Source organism: Excalfactoria chinensis, unplaced genomic scaffold (assembly GCF_039878825.1).
Source record: "Excalfactoria chinensis isolate bCotChi1 unplaced genomic scaffold, bCotChi1.hap2 Scaffold_68, whole genome shotgun sequence".
NCBI classification, from domain to species: Eukaryota; Metazoa; Chordata; class Aves; order Galliformes; family Phasianidae; genus Excalfactoria; species Excalfactoria chinensis.
This window is the reverse complement of record NW_027315710.1, coordinates 1-10747: the sequence shown is the minus strand read 5'-3', so window position 1 is coordinate 10747 and position 10747 is coordinate 1. Positions and strand designations below refer to the sequence as shown.

Sequence of the window (10747 nt, the reverse complement as noted above, 5' to 3'; positions counted from 1 at the left end):
ACCCACCACATTGGTGTAAGCAGTGCGTAACTTGGCCACGGGGCCGTCGGAAGCACATTACAAAGGACGTGATTCCTTAAGGTTACATGATTAAGGTAACAAGGAAAGCAGGAATTCTGGAAACAATGTGGCCTACTCCGATGGAAAGCATCATTTTCTAGAGAAAATGTCTTCTTTTGGGGATGAAATCCAGAATTTGGGGGTGAAAATGCTGTCTTGAGTGATGAAAAGCATTATTTTGGAAAGAGAATAGTATTCTTGAAAAGATAAAGAATGATTCTTAAGAGAGAACTTCTAATCTCCGCGATAAGTATTGGTATTAATGTGAAAATGTTTTAATTTTAACAGAAACTGCCAATTAGTTTAGAAATGTCCTTAATTTCTAGAGTAAAACAGGTATTCCGGAAACAGTATGACATATTCTGATAGAAAACAAGATTTTATAGGGAAAGTGTCTTCATGAGGGGATGAAATCCAGTATTTTTGGGATGACATGCTATATCCAAGTATTAAAAATAATTCTTTTGTAAAAATAATAACATTTTTGCAAAGAGAAAGATCGATACTTATGAGAGAACTTCTTATTTCTGGGGTAAGTATCCATATTCGCGTGAAAATTTTCTAAATGTTGACAGAAATGGATATTTCGGGTGGAAATGTCCTTATTTTGTAGAGGAAAGCAGGAATTCTGGAAACAATGTGGCCTACTCCGATGGAAAGCATTAGAGAAAATGTCTTCTTTCAGGGATGAAAACCAGCATTTTTGGGAATAAAATGCTATTGTTAGGGTGAAAAGCATTATTTTGGAAAGAAAATCATACTTTTGCCAAGATAAAGAGTGATACTTAAGACAGACCTTGTAATTTGTGGGGAAGTTTTGATATTTCTGTGAAACTATTCTAAATGTTGACAGAAATGGAAATTTCGGGTGGGAATGTCCTGGCTTAGTAGAGGAAAACAGGAATTCTGGAAACAATGGGTCATATGATGCTAGAAAGCATCATTTTGTAGAGAAAATGTCTTCTTTCAGGGATGAAGACCAGCATTTTGGGGAGAAAACGCTATATGCAGGCATTAAAAAGCATTATTTTGGAAAGAAAATTCCATTTATTGCAATGATAAGGAGTGATAACCTTCTTATTTCTGGGATAAGTTTTGTTATTCTGGTGAAAAATGGTCTAAATGTAGACAGAAATAGATATTTCGGGTGGAAATGCCCTACTTTTGTACAGGCAAACAGGCATGGTGGAATTAATGCGTCATATTCTCCCAGAAAGCATCGTTTTGTAGAGAAAGTTATCTTCTATTGTGGTTAAAAACCAGAATTTTGGGGAGAAAATGCTATCTTTAGGGATGAAAAGCATTATTTTGGAAAGAAAATTCCATTTATTGCAAGGATAAGGAGTGATACTTAGGAGAGAACTTCTTATTTCTGGGATAAGTATTGTTATTCTGGTGAAAAATTGACTAAATGTTGTCAGAAATTGATATTTCGGGTGGAAATCTCCTTGTTTTGTAGAGGAAAGCCGGTATTCTGGAAGCAATGCTTGATAACTGAGCTAGAAAGCTTCATTTTGTAGAGAAAATGTCATCTTTTGGGATAAAAACCAGCACTTTGGGGAGGAAATGATGTTTTTAAGGTTGAGAAGCATTATTTTGGAAAGAAAATCCTACTTTTGCGAAGATAAAGAGTGATACTTAAGAAAGAACTTCTGATTTCTGGGGTCACTATTGATAGTCTTGTGAAAATTTTCCAAATTTTGACAGAGACTGATATTTAGGGTGGAAATGTCCTTAATTTGTAAAGGAAAAGAAGTATTCTGGCAACAGTGTGTCATATCATACTAAAAAGCAGCATTCTGTAGATAGAATGACCTCTTATAGGGATGAAAATCAGTATTTGGAGAAAAAATGCTATATTTAGGGAGGAATGGCATCATTTTGGAAAGAAAGCTATATTGATTGCAAGGATAAGGAGAGATACTTCAGAGAGAACTTCTTATTTCTGGCATAGGTATCAATAGTAGTGTGAAAATTCTCAAAATGTTGACAGAAATGGATATTTTGGGAGGAAATGTCTTTATTTTGTAGAGGAAAGCAGGAATTCTGGAAACAATGTGGCCTACTCCGATGGAAAGCATCATTTTCTAGAGAAAATGTCTTCTTTTGGGATGAAATCCAGAATTTGGGGGTGAAAATGCTGTCTTGAGTGATGAAAAGCATTATTTTGGAAAGAGAATAGTATTCTTGAAAAGATAAAGAATGATTCTTAAGAGAGAACTTCTAATCTCCGCGATAAGTATTGGTATTAATGTGAAAATGTTTTAATTTTAACAGAAACTGCCAATTAGTTTAGAAATGTCCTTAATTTCTAGAGTAAAACAGGTATTCCGGAAACAGTATGACATATTCTGATAGAAAACAAGATTTTATAGGGAAAGTGTCTTCATGAGGGGATGAAATCCAGTATTTTTGGGATGACATGCTATATCCAAGTATTAAAAATAATTCTTTTGTAAAAATAATAACATTTTTGCAAAGAGAAAGATCGATACTTATGAGAGAACTTCTTATTTCTGGGGTAAGTATCCATATTCGCGTGAAAATTTTCTAAATGTTGACAGAAATGGATATTTCGGGTGGAAATGTCCTTATTTTGTAGAGGAAAGCAGGAATTCTGGAAACAATGTGGCCTACTCCGATGGAAAGCATTAGAGAAAATGTCTTCTTTCAGGGATGAAAACCAGCATTTTTGGGAATAAAATGCTATTGTTAGGGTGAAAAGCATTATTTTGGAAAGAAAATCATACTTTTGCCAAGATAAAGAGTGATACTTAAGACAGACCTTGTAATTTGTGGGGAAGTTTTGATATTCTGTGAAACTATTCTAAATGTTGACAGAAATGGAAATTTCGGGTGGGAATGTCCTGGCTTAGTAGAGGAAAACAGGAATTCTGGAAACAATGGGTCATATGATGCTAGAAAGCATCATTTTGTAGAGAAAATGTCTTCTTTCAGGGATGAAGACCAGCATTTTGGGGAGAAAACGCTATATGCAGGCATTAAAAAGCATTATTTTGGAAAGAAAATTCCATTTATTGCAATGATAAGGAGTGATAACCTTCTTATTTCTGGGATAAGTTTTGTTATTCTGGTGAAAAATGGTCTAAATGTAGACAGAAATAGATATTTCGGGTGGAAATGCCCTACTTTTGTACAGGCAAACAGGCATGGTGGAATTAATGCGTCATATTCTCCCAGAAAGCATCGTTTTGTAGAGAAAGTTATCTTCTATTGTGGTTAAAAACCAGAATTTTGGGGAGAAAATGCTATCTTTAGGGATGAAAAGCATTATTTTGGAAAGAAAATTCCATTTATTGCAAGGATAAGGAGTGATACTTAGGAGAGAACTTCTTATTTCTGGGATAAGTATTGTTATTCTGGTGAAAAATTGACTAAATGTTGTCAGAAATTGATATTTCGGGTGGAAATCTCCTTGTTTTGTAGAGGAAAGCCGGTATTCTGGAAGCAATGCTTGATAACTGAGCTAGAAAGCTTCATTTTGTAGAGAAAATGTCATCTTTTGGGATAAAAACCAGCACTTTGGGAGGAAATGATGTTTTTAAGGTTGAGAAGCATTATTTTGGAAAGAAAATCCTACTTTTGCGAAGATAAAGAGTGATACTTAAGAAAGAACTTCTGATTTCTGGGGTCACTATTGATAGTCTTGTGAAAATTTTCCAAATTTTGACAGAGACTGATATTTAGGGTGGAAATGTCCTTAATTTGTAAAGGAAAAGAAGTATTCTGGCAACAGTGTGTCATATCATACTAAAAAGCAGCATTCTGTAGATAGAATGACCTCTTATAGGGATGAAAATGAGTATTTGGAGAAAAAATGCTATATTTAGGGAGGAATGGCATCATTTTGGAAAGAAAGCTATATTGATTGCAAGGATAAGGAGAGATACTTCAGAGAGAACTTCTTATTTCTGGCATAGGTATCAATAGTAGTGTGAAAATTCTCAAAATGTTGACAGAAATGGATATTTTGGGAGGAAATGTCTTTATTTTGTAGAGGAAAGCAGGAATTCTGGAAACAATGTGGCCTACTCCGATGGAAAGCATCATTTTCTAGAGAAAATGTCTTCTTTTGGGGATGAAATCCAGAATTTGGGGGTGAAAATGCTGTCTTGAGTGATGAAAAGCATTATTTTGGAAAGAGAATAGTATTCTTGAAAAGATAAAGAATGATTCTTAAGAGAGAACTTCTAATCTCCGCGATAAGTATTGGTATTAATGTGAAAATGTTTTAATTTTAACAGAAACTGCCAATTAGTTTAGAAATGACCTTAATTTCTAGAGTAAAACAGGTATTCCGGAAACAGTATGACATATTCTGATAGAAAACAAGATTTTATAGGGAAAGTGTCTTCATGAGGGGATGAAATCCAGTATTTTTGGGATGACATGCTATATCCAAGTATTAAAAATAATTCTTTTGTAAAAATAATAACATTTTTGCAAAGAGAAAGATCGATACTTATGAGAGAACTTCTTATTTCTGGGGTAAGTATCCATATTCGCGTGAAAATTTTCTAAATGTTGACAGAAATGGATATTTCGGGTGGAAATGTCCTTATTTTGTAGAGGAAAGCAGGAATTCTGGAAACAATGTGGCCTACTCCGATGGAAAGCATTAGAGAAAATGTCTTCTTTCAGGGATGAAAACCAGCATTTTTGGGAATAAAATGCTATTGTTAGGGTGAAAAGCATTATTTTGGAAAGAAAACCATACTTTTGCCAAGATAAAGAGTGATACTTAAGACAGACCTTGTAATTTGTGGGGAAGTTTTGATATTCTGTGAAACTATTCTAAATGTTGACAGAAATGGAAATTTCGGGTGGGAATGTCCTGGCTTAGTAGAGGAAAACAGGAATTCTGGAAACAATGGGTCATATGATGCTAGAAAGCATCATTTTGTAGAGAAAATGTCTTCTTTCAGGGATGAAGACCAGCATTTTGGGGAGAAAACGCTATATGCAGGCATTAAAAAGCATTATTTTGGAAAGAAAATTCCATTTATTGCAATGATAAGGAGTGATAACCTTCTTATTTCTGGATAAGTTTTGTTATTCTGGTGAAAAATGGTCTAAATGTAGACAGAAATAGATATTTCGGGTGGAAATGCCCTACTTTTGTACAGGCAAACAGGCATGGTGGAATTAATGCGTCATATTCTCCCAGAAAGCATCGTTTTGTAGAGAAAGTTATCTTCTATTGTGGTTAAAAACCAGAATTTTGGGGAGAAAATGCTATCTTTAGGGATGAAAAGCATTATTTTGGAAAGAAAATTCCATTTATTGCAAGGATAAGGAGTGATACTTAGGAGAGAACTTCTTATTTCTGGGATAAGTATTGTTATTCTGGTGAAAAATTGACTAAATGTTGTCAGAAATTGATATTTCGGGTGGAAATCTCCTTGTTTTGTAGAGGAAAGCAGGTATTCTGGAAGCAATGCTTGATAACTGAGCTAGAAAGCTTCATTTTGTAGAGAAAATGTCATCTTTTGGGATAAAAACCAGCACTTTGGGGAGGAAATGATGTTTTTAAGGTTGAGAAGCATTATTTTGGAAAGAAAATCCTACTTTTGCGAAGATAAAGAGTGATACTTAAGAAAGAACTTCTGATTTCTGGGGTCACTATTGATAGTCTTGTGAAAATTTTCCAAATTTTGACAGAGACTGATATTTAGGGTGGAAATGTCCTTAATTTGTAAAGGAAAAGAAGTATTCTGGCAACAGTGTGTCATATCATACTAAAAAGCAGCATTCTGTAGATAGAATGACCTCTTATAGGGATGAAAATGAGTATTTGGAGAAAAAAATGCTATATTTAGGGAGGAATGGCATCATTTTGGAAAGAAAGCTATATTGATTGCAAGGATAAGGAGTGATACTTCAGAGAGAACTTCTTATTTCTGGCATAGGTATCGATAGTAGTGTGAAAATTCTCGAAATGTTGACAGAACTGGATAATTCGGGTGGAAATGTCCATATTTTGTAGAGGAAATGTTGTATTAGGCATCAGCGAGATCTCGTGCTGTAACGCGATAGGTCTTCCCATGCTCAGTAATGCATATGTATTAGATGAAATAGGAGCCCTATATAAGGGACTCACGAGGTTAATTAAATGCCATTTTACCACCCACCACATTGGTGTAAGCAGTGCGTAACTTGGCCACGGGGCCGTCGGAAGCACATTACAAAGGACGTGATTCCTTAAGGTTACATGATTAAGGTAACATTTGGTGCCCTCTCTGAGGCACGTCCTGGGGGTAGTGTGCGACGGCTAACTGCGTGGCGGACGCAAGTCCTACGGTTAGATCCCGTAGAAGCGCCTCGGTGGGCGGAAATTGAAGCAGCTGATGTTCTACCTGCGGTTCGGTCGTAAGAAAACGAGGACCGTGGAAGACTGCGGGACTACAGGTCTCGAGTATATACAAAGGGTGCAAGGACGTACGGTGTCGCGCACCAGAAAAAACAATGGATTCCGTCATTAAGGTAGTATCACGAGTTTGTAAAACTCACTGCGTTAGAAATGTTCCTTCTAAGAAGGATATAGCTGCCGTCATCTCCTGTTTGGAGGTGGCGCAGATTTTACCCTCCCCTAGTAATCTGCTCGATTCGGAGCGGTGGGATTCTTTCACCGCTGCCATGCTCCATAGAGCAATGCACGAGTATAAAGCGGAGGAGTTAAAAACCTGGGGTTTGGTCCTGGGTGCTCTTAAAGCCGCTAAGGAGGAGAAACAAGTCCAGGCCATCGCGACTGGGGTTTTTGGTCTGGATACTGGGACGTCCGGGGTCCCGGGGGGTGCGGAGGAATCGCTTTCTGGCGGCGACTCTGCACCCAAAATGGCGCCGGCCACGCCAGCCGTTTTCACAATGGCCATGGCCGCGCCCGAAACAACTCCGGAAGAGAAGGCGGAAGTTGTGTCATCTGGGGAGGCGCCACCATATTATCCCCGCCTATACCCCTCTTTGCAAAGCTTTTACTCGCCTGAGGGGGATGGAATTTGTCCGAGGGAGGGAGAGTCGTGTGGGGAGGCGCGCCGTGGAGGCGTTGAGCCACCCCCAGACCCACCTCCGGAGGAGGGATCTCGTCCCGAGAAGGGTGAGAAAAAAGCGGAGGAAAGAAAATTGCCTATCCCCACCCCGTTTGTCTTATCTCCCGAGGAGGGGGAGGAGAGAGGGGTGGAGAGAAAGGAATTGCCTGCCCCCACCCTGCCGGTCCCGTTTCCCCAGAAGGGGGAGGAGAGAGGGACGGTAAGAAAGGAAATGCCTACCCCTGCCCTGTCGGTCCCGCCTCCCCAGAAGGGGGAGGAAAAAGAGGAGGAACGAAAGGTTCCGCCTACCCCCACCCAATTGGTCGCGTCTCCCCGGAGGAGGGAGGAGCGAGAGGATTCTCGCAAGCCCACCGATTGGTCGGATATCCGTGAATCAATGAGAGGGTTGGGGCTTAAGGAACGGGACTGGGCGGTGTTTCCGATAGTCGTCCAGAAGAAAGGACCAGTTTGGGTGCCTTTGGAAGCGAAAGCAGTGACTCGGTTTATAGAGGCAATTGAGAAAAAGGGCTTGAGGTCCCCGATGACTATGAGTACCTTTGAGGCTCTTATGGCCCCGGGTCCCCTACTGCCATATGATATTGAAAGCCTTATGAGAGTTGTCCTTGAACCAGTACAGTTTACTGTGTGGAAGGAGGAGTGGACGGTACAACTTAAGGCTGTTGTAGCACAGACTGCTTGTGATCCGAACCACCCAGCGAATGGGAAGGAGGGAGATCCGAAAACTAGTTTAATGAGGCTTTTAGGAACGGATGCAGATCTGGCTGGATCTGCAGAGAAGCAGCTTAGGCTCCTCCGTCCGGGAGAATTACTTGCCTCCACGGGGGCGGCTTCTACTGCTTTTAGAAACTTTGTAAGAAAAGCAGAACCTGTTTCCCCGTGGTCAGAGATAAAGCAGGGTCCCTCAGAAACATTCTCTGAATTTGCCAATCGATTGATACAGGCAGTAGAAGGATCAGAACTACCTAAGGAAGCATTATCTTCCGTTATAAAAGATTGTCTTAAGCAAAAGTCTCATCAGAATATTAGAGATATCATTCGGGCGGCTCCTGATGATCTGGAGACTCCGGGTGAAATTATTAAGTATGTGCTGGACAAACAACAAGCAACACCATTGCCCAGTGATGGCCTGACAAAGGCATGGCTTTCGGTTATGACCGCACAAAATAATCAATCTAAGAACCCCTGCTTTAAATGTGGCCAGATAGGTCATTACAAGAACCAGTGTACAGCTCCAGAGAGACGGTATAAGGTTAGAGAAAAATGCCAAGCCTGCGGGAAGCTGGGTCATGAAGCCCGATTCTGCCGAAGATTTACTCTCATGCCGCAGGGAAACGAAATTGGGAAGGCACCTTGGGCCCAGGGTCCTTCCCACGATCAAGAAGTTGGGCCAGTCACCCCGTCGAACTCAGGCAGGGGGAGAGACCAAATCTCTCGCCCACGGTGGCGTTAACTATGGATCTTAGCCAACGCCCCCTAATCGATATAATCTTGACTTATATGGGATATTTGCAATATGACAAGATCCCTCGCTCCATCCTTACCACTGCCTTGCTTGATTCAGGGGCAGATGTTACGGTGGTAGCAAAAAAGGACTGGCCACCAGATTGGCCTGTGCTTAACTCAGCGACAACCATCTCTGGGGTTGGGGGTACAATGTCAACTGGCGAGTCAGCGGAATTGGTAGAGATCACTGTTATCAATAGGGATGGCTCCTTGGACAAGCCTGTCATTATGGAGCTTCTGATTGGGTCTGTTCCAGGCACAATTTTGGGCCGGGACTTCCTTGATGCCTTGGGGGTCCGTGTTATTTGGGAAAATTGACACTGTTGGCTCCCAATCATTCTGCGGTGATTAATGTTATGAAAAGCATGGTTCGAGTGCAACGCCAGAAACGATCAATAAAAAATCTGGATCGGGATTGTGGGGATGAGGTTCAGTTGTGGGGTCCCACAGCCAGAATCTTTGCGTCAATCTTAGCCCCAGGAGTAGCTGCAGCCCAGGCGCTGAGAGAAATTGAGAGATTGGCTTGTTGGTCTGCGAAAGAAGCTAATGTCACCACAATGGTCTTGTCGGAACTCCTGATGGACATTAATAACATCAGACATGCTGTTCTCCAGAACAGAGCTGCGATAGACTTTCTGCTACTGGCCCAAGGGCACGGATGCAAGGACTTTGAAGGGATGTGCTGCTTCAATCTGAGCGACCACAGTGATTCAATTCATAAGAAGTTGGAGTGGATGCAAGAGCATACCAAGAAAATTGCAATTGATGATGCATTCGGCAGCTGGCTGGATGGACTATTTGGTAATATTGGCCCATGGCTTAAACAGTTTCTTAAAGTATTAATTATAGGGATTTTAGTTTTCTTAGCTTTAATGATTTGCCTACCTTGTGTGTTTCAATGTATCCAGGGTTGTTTACAGCGTATGATAGAAAGAATATTTAATGACAAAATGGAGTGCCAACGGATATATGATAAGCTTTAAGAAGAAGAAGGAACTGTATAAACCAAGATGCCTTGGATATAATAATTAGAAAACCACTAATATTATTAGACATTGCACTACCTACCTCTGCATGAATTGTAGCTTGTCTACCTCACTTTTTAGATAACTTATATATTTTAGATTTATATGGAGACTAACATTTTTATATATTAGGTTTAGGACTAGCGTTCGCGTTGTAACGGGACATGACTTTATTGAGCATGGGGAGGGGGAAATGTTGTATTAGGCATCAGCGAGATCTCGTGCTGTAACGCGATAGGTCTTCCCATGCTCAGTAATGCATATGTATTAGATGAAATAGGAGCCCTATATAAGGGACTCACGAGGTTAATTAAATGCCATTTTACCACCCACCACATTGGTGTAAGCAGTGCGTAACTTGGCCACGGGCCGTCGGAAGCACATTACAAAGGACGTGATTCCTTAAGGTTACATGATTAAGGTAACAAGGAAAGCAGGAATTCTGGAAACAATGTGGCCTACTCCGATGGAAAGCATCATTTTCTAGAGAAAATGTCTTCTTTTGGGGATGAAATCCAGAATTTGGGGGTGAAAATGCTGTCTTGAGTGATGAAAAGCATTATTTTGGAAAGAGAATAGTATTCTTGAAAAGATAAAGAATGATTCTTAAGAGAGAACTTCTAATCTCCGCGATAAGTATTGGTATTAATGTGAAAATGTTTTAATTTTAACAGAAACTGCCAATTAGTTTAGAAATGTCCTTAATTTCTAGAGTAAAACAGGTATTCCGGAAACAGTATGACATATTCTGATAGAAAACAAGATTTTATAGGGAAAGTGTCTTCATGAGGGGATGAAATCCAGTATTTTTGGGATGACATGCTATATCCAAGTATTAAAAATAATTCTTTTGTAAAAATAATAACATTTTTGCAAAGAGAAAGATCGATACTTATGAGAGAACTTCTTATTTCTGGGGTAAGTATCCATATTCGCGTGAAAATTTTCTAAATGTTGACAGAAATGGATATTTCGGGTGGAAATGTCCTTATTTTGTAGAGGAAAGCAGGAATTCTGGAAACAATGTGGCCTACTCCGATGGAAAGCATTAGAGAAAATGTCTTCTTTCAGGGATGAAAACCAGCATTTTTA

The 10747-nt window shown here is 39.8% G+C and overlaps 1 protein-coding gene across 1 annotated transcript; it reads left to right on the top strand.

The window, feature by feature from the left end:
• Positions 1–6546: 6546 nt before the first annotated feature.
• LOC140265076 (uncharacterized) lies at positions 6547–9631 on the top strand. The gene is made up of 2 exons (XM_072360955.1): positions 6547–8574; positions 8945–9631. The coding sequence occupies exons 1-2, from the start codon at positions 6547–6549 to the stop codon at positions 9611–9613; spliced, it is 2697 nt and encodes an 898-aa protein (XP_072217056.1). The 3' UTR covers positions 9614–9631.
• The last annotated feature ends 1116 nt before the right edge of the window (positions 9632–10747 follow it).